Source organism: Paroedura picta, chromosome 1, assembly GCF_049243985.1.
Source record: "Paroedura picta isolate Pp20150507F chromosome 1, Ppicta_v3.0, whole genome shotgun sequence".
NCBI lineage: Eukaryota > Metazoa > Chordata > Lepidosauria > Squamata > Gekkonidae > Paroedura > Paroedura picta.
This window is the reverse complement of record NC_135369.1, coordinates 192864101-192880812: the sequence shown is the minus strand read 5'-3', so window position 1 is coordinate 192880812 and position 16712 is coordinate 192864101. Positions and strand designations below refer to the sequence as shown.

At 48.7% G+C, this 16712-nt stretch overlaps 1 protein-coding gene across 4 annotated transcripts; it reads right to left on the bottom strand.

The window, feature by feature from the left end:
- Positions 1-1359: 1359 nt before the first annotated feature.
- Positions 1360-15702, bottom strand: LOC143826398 (serotriflin-like). 4 transcript variants are annotated; one of them, XM_077315194.1, is made up of 9 exons: positions 15651-15702; positions 11940-11992; positions 8645-8709; positions 7309-7425; positions 5881-5968; positions 4619-4764; positions 3514-3608; positions 2938-3026; positions 1360-1915 (listed from the first exon to the last, which is right to left on the bottom strand). In XM_077315194.1, exons 2-9 carry the CDS (start codon positions 11971-11973, stop codon positions 1788-1790), a joined length of 762 nt encoding a protein of 253 aa, XP_077171309.1. In that variant the 5' UTR covers positions 11974-11992; positions 15651-15702; the 3' UTR covers positions 1360-1787. The 4 variants fall into 4 exon arrangements, with proteins under 4 accessions (XP_077171309.1, XP_077171303.1, XP_077171315.1 ...); XM_077315188.1 differs by lacking the exon at positions 15651-15702 and having other exon boundaries at positions 11940-12153; XM_077315200.1 differs by lacking the exons at positions 11940-11992; positions 15651-15702 and adding an exon at positions 11844-11912.
- Between the last annotated feature and the right edge of the window lie 1010 nt (positions 15703-16712).

The following is a 16712-nucleotide window of genomic DNA, read 5'->3' as shown; positions in this document are numbered from 1 at the left end:
GCTCCCTACGCGGCCCCTGCCCTACTCCTTTTCTTGTTGGTTAATGAACAGCCTCTAATGCAGAGAACTGGGTTTGATCCCCCTCTCTTCTTCCACTTGCAGCCTGCTGAGTGACCTTGGGCCAGTCACAGTTCTCTCAGCCCCACCTACCTCACAAGGTATCTGTGGCAATTGTCAGCTTCTTTGAGACTCCTTTGGGGAGTAAAAAGCAGGGTACAACCCCCCCCCCACACACACACACACGCTCTTCTTCTTAGCTTCTGAGCTTCTTAGCTAGCCTAGCCCATCCAGGTCGGGGCTTTTCTGGCATCCCTTTACCATTAACAATGTTTGCCTTGTTAACTGATTACATCTTAAAGCGGCAGAGCCTTGTGGTACCCGAAGGCTTAGCCCATTTATTAGGGCTCCATGCAGGGGGGGGGGAGGATTAGAAATACTTCTGAGTCCTTTTGAATACGAGAGAGAGACGTATGAGCTATCAAGTGTAATGACAACAGTGGGTTAAGGGATTAGCATTTGAATAGTATTGAATTTTTATTCCATCTCATCCTGAATGGCCGGTAATGCTGCAAGTGCTTCCGTCTAGTTCATGTTGAAGCCCATAGAAAGCAATACCAAAGGGAACGGAAGCCCCACCTTGCCATATCTTTGGTGTAGCCCCAACCAATACTTCTATGGTGTTTGTTTTTGGAGCCCACCTTCTAAGACAGGGGTGGTCAAACTGTGGCCCTTCAGATGTCCATGGACTACAATTCCCAGGGGCTCATGGGAATTGTAGTCCATGGACATCTGGAGTTGCCACAGTTTGACCACCCCTGTTCTAAGATATCATAATGTCTTGGACCACCACTTTCAGCTCTTGTCTTACTCTGCATAGAGAGTGCATCACGTGTGTCAGAAAAAAGCTATCATAAACTCATTTGGCCATTGCTGGTCAGTATTTTGGCTTAGACTGGAGCTGATGTTACCCACCCTGAGCCTCATGGAAAGGGCAGGCTACAAAAATAAAGACTGCTGTTGTTGTTATTAAATTCTTCTACCTGAAAGAGCATTAGCACTTCTGCAGGAGGAAATCTGCAACCTTTGCTTACGGGTGGGGGGACAGAGACCACTGTGCTGCTGAACCAGCGGGTTGGACCAGATTACCTATATGGCCCTTTCCAGCTCTATCATTCTATGGTTTTTCCTCTACACGGGCCATCTGGTGACGCTGGTCCACCACCTCCTGATTGGTTGGTGTGCTGGAATTCTCTGAGCATGCCTTTCAAAGTGGCTACATTGGTCTCGAGTCCACTGTTGTTGTCGGGTTGTCTTTTTGGAATGTCTCGCTGTGTTGTGTCTTTATGGACCAGTCACAGGTTTCTTTTCTCTTTTTTTTAATATAATTCTTTTTAATTCAGAAAGAGAAAGGCATTACAGGAAAAAAAATAGAGACTACAATCACTTACACTATGTTGCAATATATGCCCCCCCAGTTAATATTCCCATTGTTTATATAGGTCTTATATAAATGAATTACGTCTTTCCATCCCATTTTATCAATCAATATATTCTCATATTGGATTCCATCGGCTATTAAGGTGTTGTTTTGCCCTTGATCCATATTCCAGACCTGTGACAAGTTTGCATTTACGTTCCCTACCCCAAAATTTCATTCTTCATGAATCCTTACTAAGAACTGCATGGCTTTGGTTGAGCCGAACCACCTGTTTCCCCTGCGGTGCACAGAAAGGTGGCACGGTCATTAGTGAAGCCAAGGAGAGGATTTCTGTGGAGCCAGATTTGTGTCACTTGATTTCGGTCTTGCACAGGCAAGACGCTTCGCACCAGTTCTTCACGTCCCGATGGTCGCATCCATGGGTACGTACTAAATCCGGACAGTTGTTGTATTGATCACCGTATTTGCAGGGATTGGCTGGAAGTGAAAGGTCAGGGGTGAATAAAAGCAAGAATGCAGACATGACTTCCACTGACCATTCCAAGGAAATCCCTGTTTCCCTGGATCCTAAACATGCAGGGCATTCACACAATGTCTTCACAATTTTGAAGCAGATAGCGTAGTGTTTATGGGAAAGGACTCAGAATGATCTAGAATTGTCTAAGCTGCAATTTTAATGTACTCTTGATTTGGACTTTTTGGTTCTGGCCCTGACCTGTTGGAATGAGCTCCCAGGAGAGCTGAGGGGCTGCGTGGGAGCTGTCCCGGTTCCCCAGGGCCTGCAAAACAGAGCTCTTCCGCCAGGTCGACAGTTGAGGCCAGGGCAAGTAAGATCTAGGACCCCTCCCTGAGTCAACTGGTACATTGAGTTCCTCCCCATTAAAGGGAAAATGCAGCCTCTAGCGTGGGAACGGGAGGGTGATAATACCTCCAGTGGGATATGTGAAGTCAATGATTTTAATTTTGTGGTTAAGAGGATTTTATTGTGGGGTTTTCTGAGCTGTCTTATACCGGAGTGGTGGGTTATAAACAAACAAAACATATTTTGTTCACCACCTTGAATTAAGTGGAGAGGGCAGTTTATAAATCTATATAAAAAAAAATCATAGAATCAGCTGGGGAGCTGAGGACCCTTTCAAAGCCCGCTCTTATGAACGTGCTTTGAAGCTAGTGCTGTCATATTGCTTCAGGATGCTTAGGGCTGATCCTGCGTTGAGCAGGGGGTTGGACTAGATGGCCTGTATGGCCCCTTCCAACTCTAGGATTCTATATTCACAAGGTGCTATTTGGCTGCACCTGCTTAAGTGAGTCCCATGCTTTAAGCAAATGTTTTCCAGAGAACTCCAGCTACGAGCAGTTCTCCCTGGGAGAAAATGGTTGGTTTGGAGGGAGGATTCTATGGTGGTCCAGACCCTACTGGGGTTCCTCCCCTCCACAAGGCCCGCCCTACTCAGGCTCCACCCCCAGAAGTCCCCTCCTCCGCTCCCTGAAGCACTTACTGCAGAGTTTGTTGTCGCAAGCGTTTGGGCAGTCCGCACAGGGCCTCCCGGCTTTGTATGGAGTGTGGATGGAGCCTACGATGTTTCCTCTGGAACGACAGAGGTCAAGACGTTACAAGGGGTCGACACACAAGGATGTGGGATACGCCATAATGAGATCGGGGCCCCCTTGGGTTTTAAACAATCCCAGAGGTCTGTAAGGCCGAGCTGTTCTGCCAGGCCAGGTTTGAGACCCAACACAATTCTGGCCTCCCTGCCTGGGACCGAACCCCCTCTTCAAGAAGTCTGCCAAACCTTGACTGAGTTGGCCCCCTCCCCCGAGACTGTTCACAACTGCTTCTTCCTGTGCCCTCTGGCCCATCCGGTCCGGAGTAGGGATGGGCACTTTGGCATGGCACGGCCTCCTCGGCAGTCACCGAAGCCCAAGGCAGCGTGTAGGAGGCCAGCACCACGGGGTAGAGAGGAGGGGTGGCAAAGCAAACAAACAAACAACATTGCCAGCTATGCCCCTCCCCAGTAATTTGCTTCCCAAAAGTCCCCCCCCCCCCCGAGATCCAATCCAGTACTGATACATACCCGGGGCAGTAATGGCAAACGTAGTAGTAAGCTAATCTCCTATTCCGGCAGCGGGCAACAGCACAGCCCAGGAGGTTGGACCGGTACCAAACTACCTGCAGGTATCAAAGCATGAAAACAACCGGTTACGTCAGGGACTAATATTTTATGTAAGTAGACCAAGAGTATCTGAAGAAACCGCTGAAGCAGAAAAAGAGCAAAGATTGTTTTCCCACATTCTTATTTCCCACTCTTGAGAGCCAGCCTGGCATAGTGGTTAAGAGCTGCAGCCTAGAATCCACATCCTTTTTGAAGGGGGGCCTCCAGACCTGCACACAGGACTCCAGGTGGGGTCTGACCAATGTGGTAGACAGTGGGGCAAGGACATCTTGTGATTTTGATGTGATGCCTCTGTTGATACAGCCCAAAGCTGCATTTGCCTTCTTTCCTGCCACATCACACACTGAGTTATGTTTAATCTGGAGAACCGGATTTGATTCCCTGCTTTTCCAATGAAGCCAACTGGGTGACCTTGAGCCAGTCCCAGTTCTACTCTCAAAGCTCTTTCAGCCCTACTTACCTCATGGAGTATCTGTTGTGGGGAGACAAAAGAGGCAATTGTAAGCCGCTTTGAGACTCCTTTGAATACAGAAACAACTTCTCCTCCTCCTCCTCCTCCTCCTCCTTTTCCTTCTCCTTCTCCTTCTCCTTCTCCTTCTCCTTCTCCTTCTCCTTCTCCTTCTCCTTCTCCTTCTCCTTCTCCTCCTCCTCCTCCTCCTCCTTCTCCTTCTTCGTTGTTCCAGTTGCTTCAGGCCCCCCATCCTGCATAAGTTTTGTTCCCCCCTATTTGTTTACAGCAATATTACAAGTCTAAAAATGGAAGTACGCATTCATATCTGACATGTGGGTTGATTCCCACCTACCATTCCCACATTTTGCAAGACGGGGGCACTTGATGGCACTTTCCACTTCCCAGTTCCTCTTACAATAGCCCCAAGTACAGATTTATAGATTAACCGTTTGAAACATGTCTTGGACAGTGTCACCCAGATGACAGGAAGGGTATAAATATTTTAATTAATAGAAAAAACCAACCCCAGGAGATGCAACGTGGCATGAGGACTACCTGTGTGTAATGGCCTGTCACAGCACCCCTTCTGCTTCCGCGACCGTACTGGAAGTCTTTCACCTCATCGTACCAAGCCTGAATCGCTTCAGACCACAAAGTAGGCCTGGAGGACATGAAGAGGTTTTCACCGCATGTTCTCCCATCTAAAAGTGGAGAAAGGGAAACTGCTTACAAAACCTTAAATCAGCAGAATAAAACTTCCACACACAGGAGATGTTAATCAGATCTTTCCTGAGAAGCCATGACAGAACGGAAATGAGCATTTTCTTCATTTTCATGACGGCCTCATCATGGCCTCACTTTTTGTGGCTGGGGGAGTTGCAGATTGTATTATCGATCAACTGGGCTTACCAAAGGAAACAGGAAATCAAGTGTTGGTTTTAAACATGAAATAAAGTCAACACAGACTCCTGTTTGGTCTCCTTTTTCTCCTCCTGCCATCTGTTTCACCCTCCAGACTCTTTAGCTGCTGCTGCCTCTTGGTGTAGAGGTTAGGAGTGCTGACTTCTGATCTGGCAACCCAGGGCAGAGTCTGCACTTACTTTGTTTATTCCATTGTTAATCCTGTTGAATTCAGATGGATTTGAACTCTGGTCTTCCTTCCCCCCCCATTGAAACAGGAACGTGTTCTGCACGTGGTTAGGGAGGCTTAGAAGAGGGGGGGGGAGGCAAATGGAGACTCTTTCTTTGTTTTCTTGAAGGGGGGGGAGAGGATCCAAGAAGTCAGAGGAGGGAGGAAAAAATCCTTTCTTTTCTTGAAGGGGAGGGGGGAGAGGACCAAAGAAGGCAGAAAAATATCCAAGACCGACAGAAGTTGAGAGAAATTAGGGGCTTCTCCTTTAAGGCAAGTTTGTCAGATGACCACCTGTGGCCAATCATGGGTTCTCTACCATGGAGGAGAGCCCAGCTTCAAAACAATGTGATTTTAAAATATATTGAGCATTAAAAGCAAGAGTTGGTTCTTATATGCCGCTTTTCTCTACCTGAAGGAGTCTCAAAGCGGCTTACATTCACCTTCCCTTTCCTCTTCCCACGTCAGACACCCTGTGAGGTTGGTGAGGCTGAGAGAGCCCTGACATTTTTACTCAGTCAGAACAGCTTTATCAACGCCGTGGCAAGCCCAAGGTCACCCAGCTGGCTGCATGTAGGGGAGTACAGAATCGAACCCAGCATGCCAGATTAGAAGTCTGCATTCTTAACCACTGCACCAAGCTGGCTCTAAGATAGTCACAAATGTGCGTACGGGCCGCTTTACTTACTGACGGTTCTTTGCTCTCTTGGGCTGTGGTTCTGGGTGCATCGCTGGGCCCAGCGTCTAGCATTTTCTGCAGCAGCAAGATCCCACTCCTAAAGAAAGGAAAGAAAGAAAGAAAGAAAGAAAGAAAGAAAGAAAGAAAGAAAGAAAGAAAGAAAGAAGATAACTAACAAGCCAGCTGGAAAGCATAATGGAACAAACATGGTGAGAACATTCAACTTTAACTGTAACTTACTGACCACCCTGTAGGATGGATATGTCAGTGGTGGTTTTCAGGGGCCTATGGGAAGTGATTGAATTCAGGCTGACCTCAACCAAAAGCCTGGTGGAAGAGCTCCCTTTTGCAGGCCCTGTGGAACTGTTTAAGATCCACTAGGGCCTGATCTCGTCTGGGAGCTCATTCCACCAGGTGGGGACGAGGATGGAGCAAGCTCCGGCCCTGGTTGAAGCCAAGCGAGCTTTCCTGTGGCCAGGGATCACCAGGAAGCTGGAAGTGCTAGAGCGTAAGGCTTTTTTGGGGGTGTAAGCAGAGAGGCGATCCCTCAGGTACTCTGGGCCCAGACCGCATTTGGCCTTAAAGGTGATAACCAGAACCTTGAGTCTGATCTGGAATTCAACCAGAAGCCAGTGCAGCTGCTAGGGGATGGGCTGATTGTGGGACCTCTGGGGTGTTCTTGTAAGGACCCTGGTGGCTGTGTTCTGGACTAGTTGCAGTTTCCGGATCAAAGTCAAGGGCAGGCCTGCGTAGAGCAAGTTGCAGAAGTCCTGTCTAGAGGTGACTGTCGTGTGGATCACCGTGGCTAGGTGTCCCGGGGAGAAGTAGGGTGCTAGTAGTCTGGCTTGGCGAAGGTCATAGAATGCCAGCTGTGCTACCATCATGATCTGAGCCTCCACTGAAAGGGAGGCATCAAGAATCACACTTAGGTCCTGATAGAGTGGGTCACCGAGTGCTGTACTCCATCCCTGGTGGGTAGGCGCACTTCCTCACTTGGACCTTTCTTGCCCAGCCACAGGACCTCTGTCTTTGAAGGGTTGAGCTTCAGGTGACTCAGCCATCATTCCTGGAGAAATGGAGGTTGGCAACCCTATGCGCTATGCCATGTGCCTTGAGCTCTCTGCCAATGTACTCCACCCCCCCCCCCACTCACCCAGCATTGAGTAGCTTGGCAGCAGTGGCCCTCTATGGCTTCAGACCCAGTTCTCATTTTCAACACCCATTACCTGCTCCCAGAAGCTTAACACTGTGTCCGCTGGATCACGACACTATTTAAGAGATGGTGACAACCAACAGTTTACCATATATAGTGCTGTTAGTTCTAGCTTGGATCATCCCTCCAGCATGTTGAGTGCATATTTTCTGCAGGCAAGCAGTGAGGTTCTAGCATGTGTCAAGGGACCAATCGTTACTTTACTTTAGCTGCTTCTCTTTTACCATTCTCAGCATGTTGCTGGCAGTTGGATTCACATCTCTCCGGAGGGCATTGTGCTTGTCAGTAGCTTCCCTTTGCTGATCAGCATTTTGGGTTGACAAAGAAGCGAAGTCTGGTTGCTAAAACGAGAGAGCAATGTGTAAACATTTCTCTTGCATTTGATTATATGGCTACAAACTATTTCTACTATGTCAATTTTTCCAAAGGCATGTGATATGATTTTATTTCCCCCTCTCTTGGGTCTCTCCCGCAGACTCATTTTTTGTCACTTTTGTGCCCCTATTGATTTGGTTTTTTTTTCTTTTTTTCCATATGTATTTGGCTCCCTCTAGTGGTTGATTCAATCTCACACAGTGTTATTTCCAGCAGATCTCCCTGCAGTTTTAAACAGCAGGTTTTTATGCTGGACACAACAAAAAGGAGAAAATATCCTGACCCAGGTCAAGAACCCACCCCAAGTCTGCTCAAGCCTTTGTAGGGTAAAATTAAATGTTAATATGTATTAAAATTAAAAACTCAAGGCTTGAAATGTAGCTTCATTAATATCCAAATATACATTCATGCTAATGCCACCAGTGGCCTGATGCGTTTCAGTATCTTTGACTTTCTCAATGGTCAGGCATACATAAATAAAGCAGCGTCCATAAAATACAAGAGCAGCTATGTTAAATATACAGTTAGTTCCTTTACACACACACAGTGATTTAATATGTTAAATATGTAGGACACTAACTGTGTTATAATAGCATTAAACCCGCCCCATGGCGCACCGCGCCGCGGAATAAATAAGGGAGTAAGGGCTCTGTGGGAGGAGTTAGGGCGGGACCCGTCCGGGATAAAAACTCGGAGAGGGCCACTCAGGGGCCAAGTGGCCAATTGGGAGGCGTGCTATACGTGCCTCCCTATTGGCCACTTGGCCCGCCCCGGACTCCGCACCCACACTCCGTCCCCATATGGTTTGTTGCCGGGAAAGGAGCAGGGCGGCCCAGCATGCTCATAACAACCACAAAATCCTTTGCTCTGTTTCAGACAGGACATGCTCAAAGCTGCAGCAACATTTGCTAGATGATAAATAAGACCGTAGCCATCTTAGCTAACAATGCACAGCTTGGACAGTCCATAACGAGCACACGTGCAAGGCAATATGTTCCACAACACAGAAATGCAAAAAAGTCATTATGCACCAATAGGCCGGCTTACCTTACATAATTACCTGTCCATTTGGCAGGTTGCCTTAGATGGGCAAATGAACCTTTAATCTATATTGGGCTTCCTGAACACAGCAGCCAAGGATTCATGCTACAGTTGTAGCATGGCTGCAGGACCCAAGGGACGTACCTGCCCAGTGGACTGTGGCATCAAGGCAGCAAGGCTTATCACCAGAACAACTGTTGTGGCCATCTCTGAAAACAAAAGCACACAAAGCGTTTTTTTTCCTGAGTTTTTTTCTTTCTGGCTGGCATCGTCATTCTGGGTCGGGTTTTTCCTCGAGATGGCCTCTGAGCCATAATATCCCTTGGCTCTCCGTTGTGAGTGACCTTTCCCCTTCCTTAACCTGGACCTCTCCTTCCTTTATTGAAAGCACACAACTTACACAACGCCTGTGCCAGGTTCTCTCCAGAGTGGCCTCCAAAATCCTTCAGTGACTGGTGGAAGTCTCCTTCGTCTCTCTATTCAAAGACACCTTCATTTACTTGGTGTTTCTTTTTTGGAAGGCTTAGCAGAAGTCTGGCACGGATCGTGTCACCTGTGAGGCTCTCTTGATGGTTGCCATGGTGACCGCTCTTCCGTGCTCTGGCAAGCTACTCTTCCCTTGTCCCTGGCTGAAGGGAACAGGTTCATGACGACAAGACTTAAGAGTCTGAGGCAAACTTTAGAATTTACCTCCGTTTGTTTGGTGGATTAGCTCAGACCCAAAACAAGTTGTGGAGAGGTCGGCAGCTAGGAACATCTCCTTGCAGAGGAAGGATCCTTCAGTGATCTTTACTCCCAGACACTAGTTGGGAGTTTCTAAATGAGAAACCAAGGTTGCAGAAGGAAGCCCGAATTTCTAGATGTCGTTTGAAAACAGCTCCAGCTACAACCCATTTCCTGGAGGGGTCTAAGCAGAGAATGGACCTTTGTGGTGCGCTCAACGCCTATCCAAGACGAAAAACAAGCTGGTGCAACCACAACATTGGGACATGTGGGATGCATGAAGCTGGCTTCTGCTGAATGAGTCCCTGGTCCATCAAGGTCCATATTATCTACGCAGGCTGGTCATGGCTTTCCAGGATCTCAGGTAATGGCCTTTTGCATCATCTACTACTTGACCCTTTTAGCTGGAGATGCTGGGGATTGTACTTGGGACCTTCTGCGTGCCAAATAGATACTCCACCCCTGAGCCACCCATGAGGTTGCTCATACTCAATCAGACCACTGGCCCAGGAAGGTCAGCATTGTCTACTCAGGCTGGCAGCAGATCTCTAGGGCAGCCTTTCCCAACCTTTTGACTGTGGAGGAACTTCTGAAATATTTTCCAGGTCTCGAGGAACTAGAGGTGAAGAGCGGCCCCTTCAGAGAAGTGGGCGCAGAAGTAAGATGTGGGAGCCAGCCAGCCAATCGATGGACCATTTACTGTTTTTCCATCGTGGAGAAAGAAACTAGGTCTGCAAAACATCAGGTGGAATGGGCTCCACATCCAGTGATGGCAGCATCCAAGCTTCTGGGAAGTGCCACATAACGCCTGGGGAGCTCACGCTTGACCACTGGGATACGCAGAACCCTGGTTGGGAGTCCCTGCTCTGTGGTCTCAGACAGAGCTCTTCCACAGCACTTTGGACATGGTCTGTTGAACCGGAGATGCTGGGGATTGAACTGGGGACCTTCTGGTTGACAAGTGGGTGCTCTGCCACTGACCCACACACCCCTCACTAATTGCCATTTGGACATCTACAGCTGAGGTTGGATCTTTTCCCCCTAAGCTGCAAACCTGGCCGTTCAAGAGGAGTTCAAGCCAGTCTGGCACCGCCTCAGGCAGCCTAAACCTCAGAAAGAGAGTGCGTCTGCCTTGTCCAAACTGACCTTCAGCTTATTCACTCACATCCAGCTCGCTACCGAGACCAGACCCCTAGAGGAAGAAATGCTGCTTTTTATACCCCTACCCAAAGGAGTCCCAGAACACGTTTCCCTTCATTTCCTCACCAAAGACACCCTGTGAGGTAGTTGGGGCTCAGAGAATTGCTCTGTGAGAACAGCTCTAAGAGAACTGTGACTAGCCCAAGGTCACCCAGTTGGCTGCGTGTGGAAGAGGAGTGCAAAATCTAACCAGGTTCTCCAGATCAGAGTCCGCTGCTCTTAACCACGTTGCCAAGCTGTTTCTCTGTAAGTCCACTGCCGTACTGGAATCTGACTAAAAGGGAGAACAGGGGAAGCTTCCCTGAGGCCATTTGTTCATACCATATAAACAGAAATCCTTTGGCTTTATTGCCAGCCCCGAGCATTTGAGCAAAGAGGGGCAGTCAACACTGGTGACTGAGGTGAGTCCATTTGTGCATCTTCCAAGTGGTTCTGACCTGGTAGTCATAGCAATAGAACTGAGATGTGTTGTATCACTGCCTTTAACAGTGAAATTTGAGTCCATGGACTGCTAAACTCAAGTCAGTTGAAGAAGAAGAAGAAGACGAAGAAGAAGACGAAGAAGAAGACGAAGAAGAAGAGTTGGTTCTTCTATGCCACTTTTCTCTCCCAGAAGCAGTCTCAAAGCGGCTTACAGTCGCCTTCCCTTTCCCTTCCCCACAACAGACACCCTGTGAGGGAGGGGAGGCTGAGAGAGCCCTGAGATTACTGAAGAAGACGAAGAGCTGGTTCTTATATGCCTTTTTTCTCTACCCGAAGGAGGCTCAAAGCGGCTTCCATTCGCCTTCCCTTTCCTCTCCCCACAACAGACACCCTGTGAGGGAGGGGAGGCTGAGAGAGCCCTGAGATTACTGAAGAAGAAGAAGAGTTGGTTCTTAGATGCCGCTTTTCTCTACCCAAAGGAGTCTAAAAGTGGCTTCCAGTCGCCTTCCCTTTCCTCTCCCCACAACAGACACCCTGTGAGGGAGGGGAGGCTGAGAGAGCCCTGAGATTACTGAAGAAGAAGAGTTGGTTCTTATATGCCGCTTTTCTCTACCCAAAGGAGTCTCAAAGCGGCTTCCAGTTGCCTTCCCTTCCTCTCCACACAACAGACACCCTGTGGGGTGGGTGAGGCTGAGAGAGCCCTGATATCACTGCTCGGTCAGAACAGCTTTATCAGTGCTGTGGCGAGCCCAGGGTCACCCAGCTGGTTGCACGTGGGGGGAGTCCAGAATTTAACTTGGCTCACCTGCACTCCTAACTACTACACCAAGAGTTTTGACTCTTGAAAGCTTAACCCCCCCATTTTATTGGTCTCTAAAGTGCCATTGGACGAGAATCCAGCTGTTCTACAGCTCCCTTCTGAAACTATGACCTGTCCGGCCTCCTTCTTTCATATCAGGCTGCCCATAATGGCGAAAGAAGAAGGCATAATCCTTACCTTGTCCTTTTGAGGGGGACTGGCACTTAGTATCTTCAAGGAGGTGCTACAAGCTAACAGACTGCTTTAGGATGTGTGTATATATGTACACCTTACCTGTTTCCTGCATTGCAAAATGAGTCAGCAGCATCCAACACTGGATGACATTCCTGCAGTTGTAACCAGAGAGATGTTGTGATTTGACATATGTTCTTATTTCCTGGAGTTTCTCAATAAATCCCCACATACAAACAAAACTCTTAAGGTATGAATTTACGCTTGCCCAAATCTGTTTACAGAAGTAATAGACTGCTCTTCCTACCGTTGGTTTATCCTACCCTCGGGGGTAAGAGTAATATAACGATTGTAAGGGCAGTGCCTTACGGTAATCCCCGTGGGTTCTCAAGGCAAGACTTGAGAGCAGAAACATGTTGTTATTGCGTGACCCTGTGTGGCAACCCAGGACTTCCTTGTTGATTTCCCATCCAAGCAGTAATCAGAGCCGACCCTGCGTAGCTTCTGAGATCAGGTTAGCTTGGGTCATCCTGGTCAGGTCAGAGGTGGCTTTCCATTGCCTACCACTTGGACTTTGTTGGTGGTCTCCCATCCAAGGACTACCAGGGACCGACCCTGCTTAGCTGCCAAGCTGTGCTGAGCTCAGGGTAGTCTGGACGGCAGAGGTTACTACCATGTGAGTCCAGTCTCTGTAAGCATGTAGGCGGAAACAAGATGGCTGCATGGCTTGGGCAGAGTCTACAGCTTGGTACCTCTTGGCTCCAGTTTTCTGAATGAGGCCAGAAATGAGGCTTGGCTGAATATGGAACAGGGGGAAACCAGGGTTTGGGGAACGGGAGATTACCAAAACTACTGCTTGCTAGCTGAGGCTGTGCATTGGTGGGTCAAAAGATATAATACGTTCCATCTGAGTCCCTCCACTCTTGACTTTTCTGAAGTCCAGATATGTACAATAATTGGCATGGAATTCTCTCTAAAAAAAGGGAAACAATTCAACAGTTCTGTTCACCTTTTCGGGATAGCGACTTCATTGTTACCTGCTGTGATCTTTATCTACACATGACAACAACTTTGTATTGGGCAACCATAGAAAGACATTCAAGCAAGCCTTTAGAGCAGTGGTCTGCAACCTTTTTCAGGCTCCGGACTGGCAGCGGCGGGGAGGGCGATTGCCCTGCCGCGCATGCACACATGTGCTGCCGGGTCACGCATGCACGTTTTTGCCATGCGTGGCCACAAACGCGCATGCACGACCCGGCCACGAATGCGCATGTGCGGCCCGGCCTGCCCCTGCGGAGGCAGGGAGCCGCGGCCCAGTGCCAGGGCCTTCGCGGCCCGGTGGTTGGGGACCGCCGCTTTAGAGCCGTGGTTCTCAATCTGGGGGTCGGGACCCCTTTGGAGGTCAAACAACCTTTTCACAGGGGTCGCGGCAGGGCAAGAAGCTTGGCCAGGGAGGGGGGCGCCATCCACACAATAGCCTTGCGGGGTAGGTTGAGATAGAGCGTTTGTCTGTCTGGAGCAGCGGAAAAGAGCAAGTTTGGCAAGGTGGGACAAGAGGCAGAACTGAACTGAGAAGCCCCAGAAAAAAAACCAATTTAGGTCCCCACAACACGAGGGGCTGCATTAAAGGGTCGTGGCACTAGGAAGGTGGAGAACCGTTGCTTTAGAGGGAGTTCAGTGCCTCCAAGCTGTCCTGGAGCCCACATACCGTGAGGGGGGGGCAGTTCCCAGGGGCCAGGGCTGCTGGGAGGACCCACTGCTGCTGACTCTTCGGCCACTCATTTATGGGTTAGCTCTTCACTGGGCTCCAGGTGTCAGGGAGCGGGAGCAGAGGGAGAGATCCCCAGGGAGCAGGGCATGGCCACTTGGGCAGGTGGGAGGCAAGCTAAGGAGGGCAGGAATGGAGGATCTGGGGTTGGGAAGAGGAGGGGAAGGACCCCTGCAAGACAGCGTAGGGGTACTGGTGAAGAGTGGCATTCTCTAATACAGAGAACCAGGCTTGATGATTCCCCACTCCTCCACATGCAGCCAGCTGGGTGACCTTGGGCCAGTCACACTGGAGCTGTTCTCACAGAGCAGTTCTATCAGAGCTCTCTCAGCCATACCTACCTCACAGGGAGAGAAAGGGAAAGGTGTTTGTAAGCTGCTTTGACACTCTTTTGAGTAGTAAAAAGTGGGGTATAAAATGCAAGCTTTCCTCTCCTCCTCCTCTGCCTGGGGCCCCTCAAAACCCAACAGGGCCTGCCTCCCAAGACTCAGGCTTGCCAGACTTATGAGTAGTGATGTGCTTCGTATGAGTGTGCAAATGCATCCAAGAGTGGCTTAAAGGGGCAGTAGGCAGAGGAGTGAAAATCTCAAGCGGGGAAGGCAGCCCGCCGTTTCTGCCCACGCTTCCTGGTGGTGAGCAGGGAAGGGCTTGTGGCCCCCAGGAGGCACAAAACTCTCTCTGAACAGCCGGTTCAAAACCCTTTTCATGGGACTTCACAAAATACAAGGATTTGGTAACATGTAACTTGGCTGCTGGCTTCCAAGTTGGGAAACTTCTCAAGATTCTGAGGGTGGATGCCTGAGCAGGGATGCCCGGCCCCCGGCACAAAGCTCATGAGTCACACAGCAGAGGTGAGAAATGTGAAAAGCCAAGAGAGGCAAAAAAGAAAAGAATATCTAACGCTCTACTTCCCAGAAAAATGGAAAGCAGGTTCAAAAATAATGATCAAGCCTGGAACCAACATAAACTCAATGGGAGTTTCATTCCTGTTCCAGAATGTAAATTAATTAAGATTTAGATGTATCCACCGCCATTCCCGAACCAAGCCTGGCTCATGGTGGTTTACCTCTCCATAAAACAGGAAGAACAATAATCCTCAATGTCGGCTAAAACAGTCTATATCCCTCCTCCTCCCCTGAAGCAGCCAAGAATGCCAGGGCACACTGGTTTCCAATATCCACCGTTGTCCTCAGGAGACATGCCCCTGTCCAGTTGACCAAAGGGCTCTACAGGGGCCTACATAGAGAGAGGCCCCATGTTCCTAGCCTAGCCTCAGCCAAAATCCATCTTACAGGCCCTGTGGAATGCTGAAAGGTCTGTCAGGGCCCGCAGCTCTTCCGGGAGCTCATTCCACCAGCAGGTTGGGGCCAGGACTGAAAAAGCCCTGGCTGAGGCCAGGGATAACCTTCATGATCTGAGCCTCCGTAGACAAGGATGCATCAAAGATCACCTCCAAATTCCTGGCTGCAGACACAGCTGTAAGCTGCACCCTATCCAGGCGGGGGAGGCATGCTTCCTGATCCTGCCCCCTTCTATCCTGCCACAGGATCTCTGTCTTGGAGGAGTTGAGTTTCAGGTGACACTGCTTCCAAACAACTGGCAAATGTATCGGGAGAGATCGTGTAGATGTTGACAAGCCTGGGGGAGAGTATCGCTGCCTGTGGCCCCCCGCAGAGAATTGGAGAACTGAAGCATTCATTTTTAAATAAATATTGACAATTGAAGAGCATCTGGCATAAAACTGGCTTCAAAATAACTCATCATCAGTATCAGTGTCTAAGACCTTGTTGAGAAATGTCCTGTTTTGAAGTTGCTCAAACTCAGCAGATTCAAAAGAAGAATGTTTCTCAATAAGCTCTTGCATGTTGATACTGTAATAGATTCTGATGAAGAAATATTTTGAAAACAGTTTTATACTGGATGCACTTCAATTGTCAACATTTACTTTCGAGAATGAATGTTTCAGTTCTCTGGGCACTTCCACACATTGAAAAAAATAGCGTTACGCCAGCAAAATGGTGTAATGCTAAAAAATGATTCCTCACCTTCTGGCTGTCTTGCTTTCATCTGCAGCTTTCACGTGCTTCTTAGCACACTGCTTTCCTGCTTGAAATGGTGGAAGAGAGCAAGGCGCTTTACACATGACTGTTCTCCACCTGTCACTCAAACCAGGCAGCCAATCACCTTTCCCTATGTTTTAAAGGGCCCGCAATGCCAGGTAATTTTTTAAAAAGTAAAGCTTCTCGATTAAAACCCCCTAAACATCTAATAATGGAGAGTCAGTTTGGTGTAGTGGTTAGGAGTGCGGACTTCTAATCTGGCATGCCAGGTTCGATTCTGCGCTCCCCCACATGCAGCCAGCTGGGTGACCTTGGGCTCGCCACGGCACTGATAAAGCTGTTCTGACCGAGCAGGAATATCAGGGCTCTCTCAGCCTCACCAACCGCACAAGGTGTCTGTTGTGGGGAGAGGAATGGGAAGGCGACTGTAATACGCTTTGAGCCTCCTTCAGGTAGGGAAAAGCGGCATATAAGAACCAACTCTTCTTCTTCTTCTTCTTCTTCTTCTTCTTCTTCATAGTGGTTTTAATAATGCCACCCCTTATGGAATCACAAGTCTATAATATTTAAAAAATTAATCTTGTTCCTGATTGGGGGGGGAGGGACTTTAAAGAGGCATGCTTTGTGTTTTTACTGGGGGAGGGGGATTTTTTGTTTTTGTTTTGCTTTGCCTGCACGATTTAACACCTATTCATTGCTCCAGGCAGTTTGCTTTAGGAGGAAAAACCCCTGTCCCCAGGAGAAGGGAGAGGGAGGCAGGTGAGAGGGCAGAGATAGCACTACTTCATCTCCACACATTTCCTTAGTTTGTGTGGCCTGCTGGTTGGTCTCCTCTGGCTTGCACTTTTTAGGCTGGGGAATCCACTTTATGTGATTCCCCAGCTAGTGCTTTAAAATGGGTTATGTAGATACTGGTTTGCTGTTTGGATGCTGGATGTTGGCAACATCAAGCAAAATGCCAAAATATGGCATCTGCATAAGGTGAGCATTTCACTATATTTATCGGGTGCGGAATGGCTCTCTAATTTACATTCTGGAACAGGAATT

Coding starts and splice junctions, on each gene's coding strand:
- LOC143826398 (XM_077315188.1), bottom strand. CDS start 12,069: ATGTGGGGATTTATTGAGAAACTCCAGGAAATAAGAACATATGTCAAA. Junction 8,710..11,939: donor TTTTGCAATGCAGGAAACAG/GTAAGGTGTACA, acceptor TTTTGTTTTCAG/AGATGGCCACAACAGTTGTT. Junction 5,969..7,308: donor CCAGCAACATGCTGAGAATG/GTAAAAGAGAAG, acceptor TCCTTTCTTTAG/GAGTGGGATCTTGCTGCTGC.